General features: G+C 48.4%; 1 protein-coding gene and 1 long non-coding RNA gene across 2 annotated transcripts; one reads left to right on the top strand and one right to left on the bottom strand.

Annotated features, from left to right (window-relative positions):
• Positions 1-849: 849 nt before the first annotated feature.
• On the top strand, positions 850-1,320 carry LOC136547630 (uncharacterized). Its single transcript, XR_010781598.1, has 3 exons — positions 850-962; positions 1,044-1,145; positions 1,257-1,320. It is a non-coding gene; the product is annotated as an uncharacterized lncRNA (long non-coding RNA).
• Positions 1,321-14,609: 13,289 nt separating this feature from the next.
• LOC136542404 (probable xyloglucan endotransglucosylase/hydrolase protein 8) lies at positions 14,610-17,520 on the bottom strand. The gene is made up of 4 exons (XM_066534821.1): positions 16,423-17,520; positions 16,196-16,296; positions 15,885-16,087; positions 14,610-15,080 (listed from the first exon to the last, which is right to left on the bottom strand). The coding sequence occupies exons 1-4, from the start codon at positions 16,619-16,621 to the stop codon at positions 14,642-14,644; spliced, it is 942 nt and encodes a 313-aa protein (XP_066390918.1). The 5' UTR covers positions 16,622-17,520; the 3' UTR covers positions 14,610-14,641.
• Between the last annotated feature and the right edge of the window lie 1,287 nt (positions 17,521-18,807).

The raw sequence follows: 18,807 nt of genomic DNA, 5'->3' as shown, positions 1-18,807 counted from the left end.
GACGGCTTGATCCAAAGCAAAGTTATCGCTGAATGGAGAGTTTCGAGCGAGCATCGGGTTCCGGCTCCGGGTCCTGGTGAGATTGTCCTTTTTGTTTCCTTTGTCCGCGCTGGACTTTGTCTTCCTGCTTCCGCCTTCCTTCATTAGTTTCTTGGTTATTTCGGGGTTAGTCTGAACCATCTAACCCCCAATGCCGTTCTCCATCTTTCTATTTTTGTTCACCTTTGTGAAGCCTTCCTTGGGATCCCTCCTTCTCTATCTCTTTTTCGCTTTTTCTTTCGTTTGAAACCTCAACCTCGCCGTGAAGAAACCAGCGCCCTCGGCGGTTGTGGGATTCAGTTTCGTCAGGGTCTCAAAATTAAGTTTTTTTATTATGACCTGGTTGATTCTATCAAAGATTGGCGTGCCGAGTGGTTCTACACTGCCAATTTGATCCCTTCTCTTATCGTTCACTCCGGATCTGGTCCTGTGGTGAATGACCGATGGGACAAGAAGCTTGAGTCACCTGCTGAGATTCAAGCGATCCAGCCACTCCTTGATAGGATTAGCATGCTGAAATAGCAGGGTTTGACCGGCTTTGGTATTGTTTCAAGCTTCCTTCGTTGCCGGGTTCAGCCTTTGAAAGAGCGGGAGCATCTCGGCTTTGAGTATTCTGGGGCCGAGGATCCTTCACGCATGGTCCCAGCTCTTGAGCTGACCGGTGAGGAGGTACTCGAGCGCCTCCAGAAGATGCTGAAAGGAGTGAGCGTCATTCCTCCTGCCGTCTCTGAGTTCTCGGCCATCAACCCGCCCCCAGCTGTGAGTTGTCTATCTTTTTGTTTGAGTTCTTTAGCTTTTCCTTGTCTTGGTGTTTTATCTTTTTTCGTAGGAGCTTGGGCGGAACTTTGTCGATCCGATCCCCCTTGATGTTCTCCCTGCCATGGCGGAGACTGGGGATCGTCTAGCTGGTACTTCTGCAATTAGTAAGTCTCAAACCTTTACAGCCCTTCCTGGGGTTTCTTTCAGATTTGTTGATGTATATGAAGAATATGTTCCTCGTCTAGTCCCTCGCGGTCCTCGCAGTGTCCCGAAGAGGGGGCGAATGGACGGGTCTTCATCTGGCTTGCCTGTCTCCAAGAAGCCTCGCAAACCAAGTACTCCCTCAGGTACTCTAGTTGTTGCTAGCATGCTCTTAGGTGAGCACATTTAATACTCTTTGTTCTTTTATTTTCATGTTTCTCTCTTGAACCGAGTACTTTTCATCTCCTTTTCAGTAGGTGCTCTGGTTTCGTTGGCTGAGGAAGAAGAGGATGATGAAGTCCCCCTCATCATGCGGCGGTGAGTTGTTTTTCATATTCTTGTTGCATTGAATTTCTCCTCTTTGTTTTGAATTTTAGTCTTGAACTTTTTGAAGTAATCGGAGGTCGGGTGTGAGTTCTTCCGAGGCTCCCGCGCCGACTTCTTCTGAAGCTCCGGTGTCGAGTTCTTTGGTTGCCTCTATCCCGAGCTCTACCACTCCTTCGGTGCGGAGTTCTTCCATGGCTCCAGCCCCGGCTTCTTCCGCGGCTCCGTTGTCGGCTGTCCCGCTCCCGTCGCCGGGTGGTGGGGACGTCTTCGCTATCGTGGTTCCCCCTGCGAGGCTTTCTCTTGGCTTCACAAAGAAAAAAGTAGTCGGGTGAGTAGATTCTAGCTTTATCTTTTTGGCTTTTATCTTCCTTCCTCTGGTTTTTATTGGTGCTTCCTTTTATTACTTTTCAGTGTTTCGTCTTCTCTAATTTCTTCATCGACTTCTTCTCTGCCTCCCGCCGTGCCAACGAGTTCCGAGCCTCGAGACTCACAACATTCTGTTGATGAAGTCACCGTGGGGGCTTCAGAGCTACCTGGCGGAGTTGCGGACTTGGTCGCTCCGGAGGTAACTGTGGCCGTCGCGTCGGGTCCTTCTGAGGGTTTGGCTCCGGCTTCCCTGGAGGTTGCTTTGGTTGTTCCTTCTTCGCCCCAGCCGGCCTCTCCTTCCCCTTCTCTTGCTTCCGGCGGCCCCTCCTTTTTCGGTGACGTGGTGCAACAGTTCGATGCCACTCATCGGTTATCAGAGCTGACCGCAGCCTGGGGGAGCTTGTCGACCCTCGCGACTTCTTTTGGTGAAAAGCTCTAGGTAGGTTTTACTGCCACTCCTCTTTTGCATGCTTGTTTTTCTTCTATCCTTACGCCTTGTTTCTCTTTGCCTCTTTTTGCTCAGTCTTTCTCTCGTGATCATTTTGGCTTCTTTTTCTCATCTGAAAATGAGAGGAAGTTGTCTTCGGAGGTGGACGCTCTGAAAGCCGATCTTGACCTCCTCCGGGCTGAGTAGGAGACGGAGCGTCAAATGCACCAAAAGGAGGAGAAAGCCCTTCGCGCCCGGGTAGTGGAGACAGAGAAACAGAGAGATGCTGTGGTGGAGTCTGCGAAGAATGAATGCAAAGGTGCCGCGGGTTCTGTCTGTTTCTTCTTGTACTTTGACTTCTTTTTCCGCTGACTTGTTCTTGGGTGTCCTGTCTAGCTCTCCGAGTTGAGAAGCAGAAGCTCTCGGAGAGTATTGATGAAATGAGGGCCCTTGTCCGTTCTAGTCATAATAGAGCTGAGGAGGTAATTACTCATGCTGAGGAAGAACTCGCCCTTGCTAAGCTAATTAGGCGCGGAGCTGACAGAGATCTTGTGCAGGCCCAAAAAACTATTGAAGGCTTGTCCGGGAAGCTGGCGACGGCTACTGAGAATTGGAATGTTTTGTGGAAATCTTTTCATTCAGTAGCCGATGTCCTCCGGACTCCAGCGGATGATGGGCAATCTTGGGCGCAGTTCATTCCTCGGATTCCGACTCGTTTCCAAGAGTTCGCGAAGAGGTGTGCCCAAGTATGTACCAAGAATGTGCTGGCCCAGGTCCGGGTCCTTGCTCCAGAGGCACCTCTCTCCAAGATAGCAGAAGAAGCTGAAAGCCAAGAATATCTTGACGCCGTTGAGAGGATGGAGTCTGAGGTCGAAGGTCTAGCCAGTAGGGTTGTAGACAGTCTGAATATTGACATTTCCCTTTCTGATGACAACGCCTGACTCAATTGAGCATCCCCTTGTAATATTACACTCCTTTTTAAATGAAGATTCTTTATTTTTGTTGATGTATTCTTTGCCTGGGTGCGGTTGAAGTTACTTGACTTGCTGAGTACTTTGTCCTGTTCCCGTCTCTGCTCCGCAAAACAACTCTGTGCGTTATTCTGACGAGACCCCTCGATTTGTCGAGTACTTTTCTTTTCTTCCTCCTTTGTGATCCATTGAGTGCTTTGTCCGTGCTATGACTTGTTAGATGTAGATCTTTGCGTTAACAACCTTTCGCCTGCGCTATGTAAAACGACTCGGTATAGAATGTTGCCTTGACAAACTTTGGCATCCGAGTGCTTTCTTGAATGGCGCTTGTGCTTTTCTGAGGAAAAAGTATTCCTATCTGGATGTAGCCCTCGAGCCTCTTGCTTTTCGGAATGAAGTGCTGGAGGGTCTTTTGAAGTTAAATTTTGGTCGACTCAGCCATTTTGCTTTTTGTTTCAGGTGTTAGCTTTTAGCTACCCTCATCGGCGAGCTCAAGCGTTTTTTCAGCTATTTTGCTCTCGGCCGGGATGCTCGGGCATGTTTTCAGCCATTTTGCTTTTTTGTTTCGGGTGTTAGCTTTTAGCTACCCTCATCGGCGGGCTCAAGCGTTTTTTCAGCTATTTTGCTCTCGGCCGGGATGCTCAGGCATGTTTTCAGCCATTTTGCTTTTTTGTTTCGGGTGTTAGCTTTTAGCTACCCTCATCGGCGAGCTCAAGCGTTTTTTTAGCTATTTTGCTCTCGACCGGGATGCTCAGGCATGTTTTCAGCCATTTTGCTTTTTTGTTTCGGGTGTTAGCTTTTAGCTACCCTCATCGGCGGGCTCAAGCGTTTTTTTAGCTATTTTGCTCTTGGCCGGGATGCTCAGGCATGTTTTCAGCCATTTTACTTTTTGTTTCGGGTGTTAGCTTTTAGCTACCCTCATCGGTGGGCTCAAGCGTTTTTTCAGCTATTTTGCTCTCGGCCGGGATGCTCAGGCATGTTTTCAGCCATTTTGCTTTTTGTTTCGTGAAAACAACTCGTTGAAGGTCATGACAAGACATGCTGTGGATGAATGCCATCTTTATTGACCATGAGTATAAACTACTACATATGTTGTTGAAGAGTATTGCCTTTCGTCGATTGTGAACGTTGGTCCCTTGTGGCTTGCATATCTATTTTTTCTTGAGTGGTTTCTACGCGTAGAATCTTCTTAGCTGGCTGATGTGCCATGTATTGCTGACTTCTTTTCTATCTTCGGTTATTAACTTGTATGTGCCTGGTCCGGTGACTTTTGTGACAATGAAGGGACCTTCCCATGGACTGAGTTGCTTATGTCGTCCATCAGTCTTCTGTATCCTTCTTAGTACTAAGTCTCCGACTTGTAGTGATCGAGGTTGGGTACTTTTGTTGTAATGCCGTCTTAAACCTTGTAGGTATCTGGCTGATTGGAGGGTAGCGTTTACTCTGATTTCTTCTGAGCTGTCGAGTTCTAATCTTCTTGTGTGTTCCGCTTCTCCTTCATCATATTGCTCTATCTTTGGGGATGTCCAGATCAAGTCGGTGGGCAGTACGGCCTCTGACTCGTAAACTAGGAAGAAAGGTGAGTGGCCTGTTGCTCTGCTTATTTGAGTTCGTAGTCCCCATACTACTTTTGGTAATTCTTCAATCTATTTGGACCCATAGTCCACTAGTTCTTCGTATAATCTTGGCTTTAATCCGGCTAGTATGAGTCCATTAGCCCTTTCTACTTGTCCGTTGGCCTCTGGATGTGCAACAGACGCATAGTCTATACTGAAACCACAGTCTTGTGCCCAGCCCTTGAATTCTGTAGCTGTGAAAGGGGAGCCTAGATCTATGATGATTCGATTGGGCATGCCGAAGCGGTGCATAATGTCTTGGATGAACTCGACTGCTTTGGTTGCGCTGTACTTCGCGAGTGGTTTGTATTCAATCCACTTGGTGAATTTGTCGATTGCTACAAAGATGTACTCGAAGCCGCCTTTTGCTTTTTTTAGGGGTCCTACTTGATCTAGCCCCCAGCAGGAAAAAGGCCAAGCAGGTGGGATGCAGATAAGATTGTGAGCTGGTACGTGGGCTTGTCTTGCAAACATTTGGCAACCTTTGCATTTTTTGACAAGCTCTTCTACGTCTTTCAAAGCGGTTGGCCAGTAGAATCCGGTGCGAAATGCTTTGCCAACCAGTGTCCTTGAAGCGGCATGATTTCCACAGCAACCTGAGTGTATTTCATCTAGGATTTCTTTGCCTTCTTCAAATGAGACACATTTTAGTAGTACTCCTGATGATGCTGCTCTTCTGTAGAGTTTATCCCCTACTAGAACGTAGTTTTTGCTTCTGCGAACAACTTGTGTGGCCTCTGCTTTATCTGCTGGCAGTTTATTTTCTTTGATATAGTCAATAAAAACTTCGGTCCATGAAGTGTTGATTATCAAGATCTGAACACCTTTAGCCTGAATTTCATGTGTTGTTTCAACGGGTTGTTTGATAGAGGGAACTGATAGCTCTTCTATGAATACGCCGGGTGGAACTTTTGCTCTGTCTGATCCGAGCTTGGCAAGGACATCTACTACAATGTTGGAATCGCGTAGGACGTGTAAAATTTCTAATCCTTGGAAATGTTTTTCAAGTTTCCGTATTTCAGCACAATAAGCACCCATGTTTTCTTTGGTGCAATCCCAATCTTTGTTGACTTGGTTGATGACCACTGCTGAATCGCCGTATACGAGTAATCTTTTTATTCTGAGGGTAATCGCCACTCGTAGCCCGTGGATGAGGGCTTCATATTCTGCTTCGTTATTTGTAGCTTGCCATAATATCTGAAGGACGTACTTGAGTTGTTTTCCTTCTGGAGAAATGAGGAGAACGCCTGCACCGGCCCCGCCTAGTTTGAGTGATCCGTCAAAGTACATCTTCCAGTGGTCAAGGATTGTATCTGATAAAGGCTGTTGAATCTCTGTCCATTCGGCCACAAAATCGGCGAGGGCTTGAGATTTGATTGCTTTCCGTGGGGTGAAATTGATGTCAAGAGCTCCAATTTCAACTGTCCACTTGGATATGCGCCCCGTGGCATCTTTATTGTGTAGGATGTCTCCGAGTGAAAAATCTGTCACCACGGTAATCTTGTGGCTTTCGAAATAGTGGCGAAGCTTCCGTGAGGTAATGAGTAGAGCGTAGAGTAGTTTTTGTACATGCGGGTACCGAATTTTGGATTCTGACAGTACTTCGCGGATGTAGTATACAGGATGTTGCACTTTATACACGCGCCCTTGTTCTTCTCTTTCTATGACTATTGCTGTGCTAATTACGGTACGAGTTGCCGCAATATATAGCATCATATCTTCATCTTTCTTTGGAGGTGTCAGGATAGGCGATGAAGTGAGGTATTCTTTAAGTTTTTTGAAAGCTTCGTCGGCCTCTATTGTCCACTCGAACTTGTCTGTCTTCTTTAGTAGTTTAAAGAAAGGTAACCCTTTTTCGCCGAGTCTTGATATGAAACGGTTGAGGGCTGCCATGCATCCTGTTAGTTTCTGCACATCTTTGACACTTCTAGGTGGGCCCATTTCTGTTATAGCTCGAATTTGCTTGGTGCTGGCTTCGATCCCGCGCTGACTGACCAAAAATCCGAGTAGTTGTCCTGAGGGAACTCCAAATACATATTTATTTGGGTTCAATTTCCATCTCCATTTCTTCAAGTTTTCGAAGGTTTGCTTTAAATCTTCAATTAGAGTGTCTAGGTTCTTTGTTTTCACCACCACATCGTCCACGTATGCCTCCACATTTTCACCGATTTGATTCCCAAGGCAAGTCTGGATAGCTCTTTGGTACGTGGCGCCAGCATTCTTTAGTCCAAACGACATGGCCTTGTAGCAGTAGGCACCAAACGGGGTGATAAAAGATGTCTTGCTCTGGTCTTCTTCTTTTAGTGCGATCTGGTGATATCCTGAATAGCAATCGAGAAAAGATAATAGTGCGGATCCTGCTGTCGAGTCAACTATCTGGTCAATGCGTGGTAGCCTGAACGGATCTTTTGGGCAATGTTTGTTGAGATCTGTGTAATCGACGCACATACGCCACTCGTCCATGTTTTTCTTCTGTACAAGGACCAGATTTGCTAGCCAATCTAGATGAAGGATCTCCTTGATGAATCCGGCTGCCATCAGTTTTGTTATTTCCTTTTTAATTGTTGCCTTCTTGTCAGGTGAGAATCGTCATAGCCGTTGTTTTACAGGTTTGGAGCTTTTGTTAACATCAATTATGTGCTCAGCCAACTCCCTTGGGACTCCTGGCATGTCGGCTGGCTTCCAAGCGAAGATATCTTTGTTGTCCCAAAGAAAGTTGGTGAGCACGAGTTCCTATTTTACCGAGAGGTGAGCACTGATAGTTGCTGTCTTGAAGGTATCGCCTGTGCCTAAGTCGATTTGCTTGACGTCGGCTTCTTTTGGTGGTGCGATGATGCTGGGCTTTTTAGCCGGTATTTCTAATTCTTCTTGGCTTGTTTCTGCAGCGATTGCGGCTATTTCTTTTCTTCCATTGTCGGCTTGCGCTTTAGCTGCAATTTGGATCGCCTGAACGTCGCAGTCAAAAGTGCGCTTTAAATCGCTTTGAAGAGAAAGGATACCGTTGGGTCCTGGCATCTTAAGCAGTAAGTACGGATAATGTGGTATTGCCATGAATTTGGCCAGTGCTGGACGTCCGAGGATTGCATGATATGATGAATCGAAGTCGGTGACTTCAAATTTGATAAACTCTGTTCGGTAGTTTGAAGGAGTTCCAAAGGTAACAGGTAAAGTAATTTGTCCGAGTGGCATGGCTGCTTTGCCGGGTACTATTCTGTAAAAAGGTGTGCTTGTTGGCGTAATCATCCCGGCGAGTTGTAGTCCTATTTTCCTTAGAGTTTCTGAAAAGATGATGTTAAGTCCAGCTCCTCCATCGATTAGTACTTTGGTGACGGTCATACCAGCAATAGTCGGATCTAGAACCAGTGGATAATGGCCTGCGTTTCCCACGCTAGTCCATTGGTCTTCTCTGGTAAATTGGATAGGATACTGTGACCAATTGAGGTATCTTGGTGTAGCCGGTTCTGCTGTCATAATGGTCCATAGTGCTAGTTTTTCTTGATGTTTGCTTCTGCAATCCGGAGCCCCTGAGAAAATCACTGCTACCGTTCCCCTGGGTTTTTGGAATCCTTTGTCCTCGTGGTTGTCTTCTTCTCTTTTCTGATTGTCCTCTTTGGTGTTTTCCTTACTATCTTTTCTTGTGTAACGATCATTGAAAGTGTAGCAATTTCCGATGGTGTGCCTCCCACTAGGGTGCAATGGGCAACGTATGTTTTCAATGTCATCATATCTTCTGGGTTTGGAAACTTCTTTGATTTGTCGGCCATTGCTACAGTATTGTCTGGTCTACATTTTCTTTCTTGATGTCTGCTATTTCGGTGATTTTGCTTGTCCGGGTTGTCTTGGTTGCTTCTGTCCGGGAACCTCTCTCGTGTTTTTTCTTCTGCAGTAATCATCTTTTCTACTGTACGTCTGAATTCTTCATTGTTTCTCGGATTTTCTTTGTAGAAGTCTTGAAATTGCCATCTAGCCATGATTCCGTGAGAGAAAGCTTCAATTACTTCTCGTTCGGTTATGTCATGCACTTGAGCTCGTAGTTCGCCGAATCGTCGATAGTAGTTTCTAAGACTTTCACCTCCCTTTTGCTTGAGTCCTTTTAGTTCTGTATGAGTGATTGGGTGTGTAATGATTCCTGCGAAATTCTCACAAAAAGCTCTTTGCAAATCCTCCCAATTTTGATAGATCCTGGATTTAGTTTATCGAACCATTGGAGGGGCATGGCCTCCAGTGCCATGGGGAAGAAAAGGGTTTTGATATCGTCGTCTCCTCCGGCTAGTTCAATTGATTGTGAATATATTCTGAGCCATTGCTTTGGTTCAGTTTTACCATCATACTTGGAGTGATTAGATGGTTTGAATTTGTGAGGTAATCGCACCAATGCGAGCCTGTTCGCGAAGCAGGGGAACCTGTCGTGTGCCTTGGTTTCTTTGAATTCAGATTCAGCGCCTTCCTCTGGCCAACTGTTGTTCTGATGGGAACAATCTTGCGAGGTTGTCTAGGTAGGTACCCTGCTCCTAGTCTTCCTTAGTTGTTCAAATCGGTGGCCTTGATTATGTTCCTTCCTACTTCCTCCATCATGGCTTCCACCCGGCCCAAGTCTTTCGAAAGCGGATTTCTTTGATTTTGATCTTCTTGCCGGTGGGTTGTTGATCTGGCGGGTAGTCTTGATCGAGCTTTCTCTTCATGTGTTCTCGGGATTGTCGATCGGAGCAAGTCCTGGAGCTGTTCATACTTCTCACCAGGATGTGAAGTTGCTTCGAGTTCTTCTAATGCTTCTTGAATCTTATCGTAAGGCGTATTCGCTGTGCGTCTTCCTTCGACTTCTTGTTGCGATTTTCTTTTGTCGTACTCAGCCAATTCTGACTCGTATCTGATCCAAGCTTCCCTGCGCTGCCTAGCACGGTGTTGGCGCCCTTGCTTCAACTTGTTTTTTCTTTCTCTAGCTTGTTTCTGACTATCTGTTTCTCCGTCGTAGCCCTGGGCAAAGGGTGATATGTTGGATTCTGATTCATCTGATGATCTGACATCGGGTGCTTCCGGGGGATTTAATGGTGACCGCGGTCGTCGAACCATGAGCACTTCTCGTGCATGAGTCATTCTGTTATTAGCGTTAGTTTTCATGCTGTCGAAGTCACTGATAACTTTAGTGGATGCCTCGGTGTCGTAGATCGAGTCTCCTTCTTGGTAAGGTAAAATAGCTGTTGTTGTTGTGCCGACTAGTTGGGTTCCGCTACCCTCAGGAACGGAATTCGGCCAGTGGATCATACAGTCCTGCGATGTTATCGTTAGCATGAGACCCTCCTGAGCTCCTGTCAGTGGTATCCCGAATCTTGGATTGAAAAATCTTTCGACCTATCCCTGATAGGATTTTGTCATGTTGTCGAGCCCAAATGGAAAAGAACTCGACTTCTTGAGAGAATTCTGGGGGTAATCCGAGTTGTTTTGGGTTGTGCTCTGGAATCTTGCCAAAAAAGAACTCGGTTTCTTTAAAGCACTCGGATAAAACTTCGCCTTGGAGCTTGAATTCGAATCGGATACGAGTGGTCGTGAAATCCGATTTGACTCGGATACTATGAGCTGCGCAAATCTTCTGGTGAGCTGATCTGTTGCAGTTGTTGAAATAGGAACTTCTTTTAGATGATCTGGATCTTCGAGGAGATGGCTTTGAAGCTTGTCATTGTTGTCTGCCTCGCAGATCCATGAGCCGAAGATGAAAGTTGATCCCGTCGGGAAAATTATGTTGTCGAGGTCCATCGAGCTCTTAGAAGCAAAGTCACCGAAAGCCCCTACCTGGCGCGCCAGCTGTCGATGTTTTACCACCGATAGCCTGCCACGGGGGTACCCGGGGCAGTATGTTCGGGCTTCGGCGTATGCCGAACTCGATGGTTTACGCAAGAGACAGCCGATTTATCCTGGTTCAGGCCCTCGATCGTAGATCGAGTAATAACCTTACGTCTAGTCGGCCTTAGCCTTTGCGTTGGATTGATTATGATCTGCTCTGTTCTCCCTTTTGATAGGAGCATTGCCATCCTTTATATAGTCAGGAGGCCAGAGTCCTAGTCGGTTTACAATGAGATTTCCTAGTAGGATTACTTGATAGTTCTACTACTAAGATTTACATGGAAAGAATCCTAGTTGAACTAGATCTTCTCTCTCCCTTGCGGGGTATCCTGTGGGTCCCGTATCGACAGTTAATCCTATAGAATGGAGCTCATTGATAATTAGATTCAAACGAGAATACATATCACGAACAAGCTCGTCATCTTTCATTTCGAAGGAATCATAATTTTGTTTAGCTAGACAATGTTTTTGCTCACGGATATTACTTGTGCCGTCATGGAGCTCTTGAAGTTTTAACTAAATTTTATGTGTCGTATTTAAAGTGAACACTTGGTTAAATACATCCATGCTAAAAGATTCAAACAAGCAATTTTTTGCTCTAGCATTGAAATGAATTTCCTTTTCATCACTCTTCGTAGGTTTATCGGGATTCTTAATGGGTTTCATCCCGTCACGAGTGACTCTCCAAACTCCCAAATCAACCGCCTCAAGGTAGCAAGCCATTCTAGTTCTATAGTATGGGAAGTTAGTGCCGTCAAAGTGCGAAGGCCTAGAGGTATCCATCCCAACCTCTCTAAATAGCGTTGGCTCAATAGCGGTTAAGCCAAATATCCAAATTGAGCCAAACGGCTCTGATACCAATTGAAGGGGGACCGTGACGCCTAAGAGGGGGGTGAATTAGGCAACTTAAAATTTTAACTCTAAACTATTGCCTCTTTTTCTAACCCTAGCAAAACCTATGTAAAAGATAAACTATCTAAATGTGTAGCTATGATTTTGCTAGTGTGTTGCTATCTCTACCACAGAAAGAGTGATGCAATCAATGTAAATGCGGAAGGTAAAGAGCAAGGTAGAGATATGCAAACTCCCATCGACGACTCCGGTATTTTTACCGAGGTATCGAGAAGCGCGCAAGCTTTCCCCTAGTCCTCATTGGAGCCCTCGCAAGGAATCCCTCGCAAGGGCCAAACTTCCGGTCGGGTAACTCCGTGGATAGCCTCGGGCCTTCCCCACACGCAAGTGGGTCTCCGACGTGCCTTTCAGCAAGCCTCTCCTGGATGCTCCCCGCCGTGTTCACTATCAAGCTTCCGACCGAAACGATGTGGGCCTTGTTCCCTCCGATACACGGTGGCGGTCACACCACAAATGCGGTTGGTGTGATCTCGTAAGACTATAAGTCCCTCCGATGTACAACAATGGTGTGCGCAAGCACCGAGTGGTAAGAGGTTTGCAAACCTCACTAAACACTAGGCCTAAACCTAGAGCAAGCGCATAAGCAGTGGTCTAATCAACCTAAGCACTTCGCAAAAGCACCTATGCTAATCATCTAATGAAACACTAAGCACTATGCAAGTTGAGATCACTAAAATAGTGTATCAACACCCTTGGTATGTTTCCTCAGCTCCACACACCTTATTTGGCCAGTTGGGGGGTTGTATTTATAAGCCCCACTGAGAAAGTAGCCGTTGGGGACGAAATCCCGCATTTCTGCTACTGACCGGACGCTGGAGTCGTCCTGATCGAACGCATCCGGTCGTCCCGACCGTTGGAGCCACGAACAACTGATCGGACGCTGCCAGCGTCCGGTCACTTGCCACCGGACGCGTCCGGTCGCAAGTTCGCCGCTCTGGAACCTCTCTGTACTCGATCGGACGCTGCTGTCCTGCGTCCGGTCGGTTTGCCGCCAGCGTCCGGTCACTGCTGCTTTTGCCGAGGCCTCTGATCGGAGCGTCCGGTCGCTTTTCGTCCAGCGTCTGATCCAGCGTCCGGTCGCTTCTGTGAGCTCGTTTCTTCGCGATCTTGCATGCGGCATGGTTCCTATCTTCATGCTTGGACTTTGTTTGATATCTTGGGTCTTCTCTTGTGCTTCTAAGGTCTTGCTTGAGGTGTCGATCATCGGATCATCACGTCGCCTTTGTCCAAATCATGTCTTGCATCCTATTGAACTATAAAGCAATCACTTGCAAATTCATTAGTCCAATTTGGTTGTGTTGGTCATTAAACATCAAAATCAAAGTAAATGGGCTAAGGGTCCATTTTTCTTAAGCAGGTTGAACCATAGCTTGGTGGCTTTTTTTCCTTCTTCTTTTTCTTTTATTTAGGGGTCGTTCAGGAGCGCTCCAAGCTCTGAAATTCTCTCCATGAAATTGTTCCTAGACAGCAAAACAGGTAAAATACAACTACGCTTCTCTGCACTGGGAGCTGCGAGCTACACAAGCTGCTCTTGTCGCTCCCCATTGAATCTCCGTCGCAATCACTCTAAAATCACTTCCTACCTGCTTCTTACCTTGCTCTTTGATCGAAATTACCCATCAGAAATTTCAACGAACTAGAGCTAAGAATGGGTGAACTGTATCGAACAGGCCACCACCAAACTGGCCCTAAGTTACTACCGTACGGTCCGTACCCCAGTGCCCAAACTACAAACTAGGAGCAAGCTGATGACACTACAGTTTAGCACTGTGGGATCGTTGAAATGATTCTCCGACATCTCGTACCATGTCGGCAGGACAGTCCAGGATTCCGGTACCTAATCCTGTCCTGCGTTTTCTTTTTCCTGATTTCCATCAGTTTGACTCTGACCTAACCCTGTCGCTGATACGTACGTTCTCTTTACACAGCGTTACTAGCTGTAATTTCACCGCGCTGCAGCGCACGCAAGGTCGCTTGGCCCAATGGCCCCTGCCATGCCAGTCGTGTATTGTTCAGAGAAGCACACTCGGTGTTGCGTCTCTTCTCAGACGGGCCTGAAACTCGGAGCTCTCCAGCGATGCTACCGGTTCCTGAGATCGCCTTCACCGGTGCGAAGAAAATGACGAACGAGTTTGTTTCAACGGAGCAGACCTCAGCGAGTCAGCATCTCTCGAGCCGGGGCCCAGAGGTGGGGCCGTGGCCGTGCTCTGTGGCTGTGGTTTTTCGGTTGAAAATGTCGCGGCGTCTTTTTGGATGCTTCTTTCTTTTTCCTCCCAGCCCCATATCTTTCTTTTTCCTCGTCATCGTCATCCTCACATGCACTTGTTCGCCCATGGCCTAACCTTTTTCTCCTTTTCACTTTTTGTTTTTTCGGTTCGTTCGCGATCCCTACATCTGTCACGGTAGAGTACCACGCAAAGGAAAAAACAAAAGGCTCCCTAGTCGATCGATCGGAGTAGATGGAGTCGTCGATCGGTTTCCTATCAGCGGGGGCTAGCCGGGTAGGCACAGCACAGGTCACAGGTCACAGGTAGCGGGATCTGTGGCCGAACACGGGCAAGGCATAACTGGTTGGCGTGCCGGACGAGGCGACTGAGATCTAGGCGCATGTTCCGCCCACGCCCTGCGGCGCCGCACGTTGTGGGTTCTCTTCCCTAGCTGCCGCCGCCCTTGATTCCTGCCAGTGCCAGTCTGCCACGGCCCACGCCGCTCATGCCCGTACCCTGCCAAACTGCATGGATCATGGCCAGTTCGCTCGAACCGATCGGCCTAGTTCTCTCGTAATAAATTAGTAAATAGTATTTTTTTTAGCCCAGACTTTTCAGCGAAACGATTTGCATCGTCGTGGATAACCCCAGGTCCAATGCAAATCTAGCTCGCTGTGTCCTTAATTAAACGGAAATGGCAGCTTTGCCAACAGAAACAGATTTGCTTTGGTGGTACAAAACTGGAACCCATTCCTCATTTCCTCCAAGGCTCCAACCAAAAAGAATGGCCCGTCCGTTCCAAACGTCTCAACCATCGGTCCGGACTCGGCCTGCCCAACACAGTGCACGTCCAACCTTTATCCCCAAAAATCAGCAACCAGTTTACAAACACAAACAAAAAAAAAAAGGAATCATGTCATCATCGACCAATAGTACACTAGTATGAATTGGTCCCGACCGACGAGGAGGTCGAGGTCGTCACGAGGCGGTGGCGGCGGCCCGGAGCGCGCACTCCTCGGGCGGCGTCGGGAAGCGCTTGCGGTCGTCGCAGTAGTCGTAGATGAGGAGGTTCCTTGCCACCCAGGCGTTGTCCAGGCGTTGCCCGGCGTCCAGCGCCCACGCGGGGGGCTGGTCCCACCAGCTGTCCCCCGTGGCCGCGGCGCACGCCGGCGGCGACCCGGCGTCCGCCGGCCAGGCGCAGGCGTCGGCGGCGAAGTCGCGGTACGACGACACGAAGGGCGCCCTGGACCAGTCCGTCTTCTCCAGCCCGCCGCGCGTCGCCCAGTCGTCCGCGTTCCAGATGCTGGAGAAGATGTACATCGCCTTGGAGATCGGGAAGAAGCCGTTGCTGCCGCCGCCCCCCGGCTTGGACGCGTCGTTCGGGTACACCCGGATCGCCACCTTGTCCACGAAGAACCTGCAAGCATGCAAGGGCACCGACACAGAAGAAGCGTGTCAGTCAGCAGGTAGGTTGGCTACCTATCTCGTCGCCACAGTCCTGCGTGCCGACGCGTGAGCGTGACGTGCTCTGCTCTATGAGACTGTGCTGTGCTGTGCTGTGCAACCCATGATCGGGATTCGATCGGCAACATTGTCATGGACCACTGGTGCGTCGTGATCATGGACATGGGCGGATGGCATGTGGTAAAATTCCTGCCGTGCCCCGCAGCAGCAGCCAGCAAGAACAGTTGCACACCACGGCAGGGTATCGATCGCCAGTCGCTAGTTACACACACTGTCGGCTGCCGAGGATCCATGTGCGGTGTGGTGGTCCAGAGCAGAAGAGCGGTCGGAGGAGGACGGGACGGGAATAGACATGGACGGTGGGCATGGGCGAGACGGCGAGCATGGTTTGGCCCCAAGCAAGGGCGTGTACCAAGTTTGCATTGCAGCGGCGCCGACGCGCGGGAGCGAATCGTATCCAATCCAAAGTGCCATGCGGCCATGCCAACCAGAGGCTCGCATATCTCCAGTCCAGGGTGCGGGGCCGGACAAGGAGGTGGGTGGCCGCATTCAACTCGCCCCGGATCCGGCCGGGGCCGGGGCCGGGGCCGGCCAACCAACCACCACGCGCGCGCTCTCTCCCTCTCTCAGAGCGGCAGAGCGGCAGGGGGAGCGAGGGAGCGTGAGGGTGGGCAGCCAAGGCGAGTGATGGTGACGGATGAAAGCAAGGAGGAGGCTTGAAACGGAAACGGGAACGGGAACGGGAACGGCAGCTTACACGATGTGCTTGGGGTTCCAGAGGATGGCGTAGGTGTGGAAGTCGGCGGTGGGGTCAAACCAGAGCGAGTGGCGCATCTCCCGGCCGCCGACGCCGTTGTGGTACACGTTGGTCTGGATGATGTAGGGCTCCCCGCTGCGGTTGCCCAGGAACTCGAAGTCCAGCTCGTCGCGCAGGGGCGCCGCGTCCACGTCGGAGCACATCTGCAGATCATCAGCGACAGCAGCCATTCATCAGATGATGATCGCCGGAAGGAAGGACCGGTGATCGGAAGGAAAGAAGGAAGGAGCGGCGAGCCGGCGACGACGCACGTAGTAGGCGGTGACGACGCCCGCGGAGTCGTTGCCCACCAGCTTGAGCTTCATGCTGAACCAGCCGAAGAGGTAGCGCTGCTTCGTCTGGAACCCGACGCCTGCACGCGAACTCAAATGGGGATCGAGAGTGAGGTGAGCTGACTGACGACTGAGGCTACCTTTTGGCGGCATCCATCCCTGGTGACGAGTGAAGATCCATCCATCCATCGATCAAGCATTATTACCTGTCTTGTTGTCGAGGTAGAGGTACCATGTCTGCCCGTCGGCGGAGGTCTTGACGTGGTCCTCGGCGCCCGTGATCTCGAAGTTGTCCCCGAACGACGCCGCCGCCGCCGCGGACGCGCCGTGGCAGCAGCAGTACGACAGCACCACCGCGACGGCGGCCGCGAGAGGAAGAAGCGCGCCCGCCCACGGCCCCGTCATCGGTCGGGAATGGGGAGAAGGCGAATCGAGCTGGCCACCGATCAGAGAGGCAGAGGAGGAGAGTGATCGAGTGGTGACGCTGTGTGGGTTGGCTGGCTGGCACTGGCAGATGCTACCTTCGGGGTCGGGGCAAAGCACGAGGCGGTCTCGTGTCTTGTCTATCGGAGAATCAGACGGGCAGGAGCGCGTTTGTTTAGGCTAAGCTGCGGGTTTAAAGTTAGACACAAGTTGTGGGCGGGCCTCAAGAAGCGTGCAGCAAATTTTATTTGGTGGAATAGCCAAATTAGTCCCTCGTCTTTTGTCTCAGGCTCAATTTAATCCCTCAATTTTTAAATTGGTCAAAGTAGTCCCCCATCTTTAACTTTTTGTCCAAATTCGTCCTTGTGCTGACATGGAACTCCACGGTGGCAGCCCTAGTGAGTAAATGTGCTGGCATTGGCTTTGGTAAATAGGCGAGTCCCTAGTAGAGAAAAGACCTTCAGTTTTTACCTTTAGTCCTAGCCAGAGTTTGGTCCATGCCTAAAGAGAGCATTAGTCCAGGTTGAAGCCACCAACCTAGACTAAAATCGTCTGCCCAACGGCTAGCGCCGCAAGCATTTGCACGAGGAGACTTTAGTCCCGGTTGGTGGCTCCAACCGGGACAAGAGGATGACCTTTAGTCCCGAACTGCACCACCAACCAGGAGTAAATGGCCATGCTATATATCCCGGTTTCTTCCTCCCCTAGCTCGTGCTATTTCAAGCTCTCTGTTCGTGATGTGTTCTTGCTCATGGAAGAAGCTCATGCTTGGGGGATTTGTGAAGACTTTATTCCTCCATCCATTCTAAGGTTCTCAAGGTTAGCAACTTCATCCTGTCATGTTTAATTGCTAGTAAGCTCAATTCATGGTTTAAAAATAGAGAATTTTGTGGTATTTTTTATTGAAAATAATGGTGGATTTTTTTTTTAATTTATACGCCATTTGAGCTCAAACTCAGTGAATAGTTTGCATATATGGAAGAAGAAAAGTTATAGTAGCTGATCATTGCTAGTATATATAGCTCATTTCATGATTTAGAAATAGAGAAATCTAAGGCTTTTTAGGTTGGGAATAATGGTGGATTTTTTTTTATTTATACACTATTTGAGCTCGAACTCACTTGATAGTTTGCATATCTAAAAGAAGAAAGCTTATAGTAGTTGATCAAAACGACTATCCACCTTCCTTTGCTAGTATACAGCTCATTTTATGGTTTAGAAATGGAGAAATTTATAGTAGTTAATCAAAATGAATATAGAGTAGATGGCGACTACTTCTAGGTCCTCGGCCTCGCATGGGGTTTGTGAGCGACTAAGGCCGGACCTCCCTACCAGTGCGTGCGCAAGTGTAGGAAGAAGACTGTGTTGCAGTAGAGAGTGAAGAAGCAGTGTCCGAACCATAGCCACATCTTCTACAAGTGTCCGGATCGCAACGTGAGTTCTCTTTTGGCCACGTTTTTATGGTTTGTAGCTATTTTTATGATGATTTTAATTAAAGTTCTTAATTAGGTGTTCTCATTTAAGTGGAATGGTACTGGATGTCTAGATGTGAAGGTTGGTACTGGGAGGAAGAGTACGTTAAGCACGTGCAAGAATCGGTCGAGGCGACTAATGGGAGTGCACCTGTGCATGAAGAGGGGGACCAGTAGAAGAAGCCCATCGATAAAGAACTGGCGAAGAATTTTTGTTTGTTTCAGTTGGAATCGGTCGTGAAATCCTTATTCTATTGAAGTACATTGTAGGTTTAGTTTGTTTAGTGCTATTTGGGACTGTCTATATTGTATCAAGGCTTTAGTAAATTAATGATCAAGTCAAACAGCTGTGGTAAGATATTAATTAATCATGTTGTGTAACGGATATTTAGGACCTTTTAATTAATTAATCATGCATATTGTGTAATATATTGATATATTGGCATGTTCAAGTTTTTGATATGCTCATGTAATGCAGATGAAACGGTAATGGATATGTCAACGCTGACCGACGCTCCCAAGGGTTTATTGAGGGCATGCATGATTTTCCTAGGCGTGGTGCCACATCAACGTAAGGACGAAAATGAACCAAAATCCAAAGATGAGGAAATAGTTTAGCCATTTTGAGAGTTGAAGGGCTAAATTGGACTTGAGACGAAAGATGAGGGGTTAATTTGGCTACTCTGCCTTTTTATT

The sequence above is a fragment of the Miscanthus floridulus genome, chromosome 3, assembly GCF_019320115.1.
Source record: "Miscanthus floridulus cultivar M001 chromosome 3, ASM1932011v1, whole genome shotgun sequence".
In the NCBI taxonomy this organism is placed as follows: domain Eukaryota; kingdom Viridiplantae; phylum Streptophyta; class Magnoliopsida; order Poales; family Poaceae; genus Miscanthus; species Miscanthus floridulus.
This window is presented reverse-complemented; position numbering and strand designations above follow the sequence as displayed.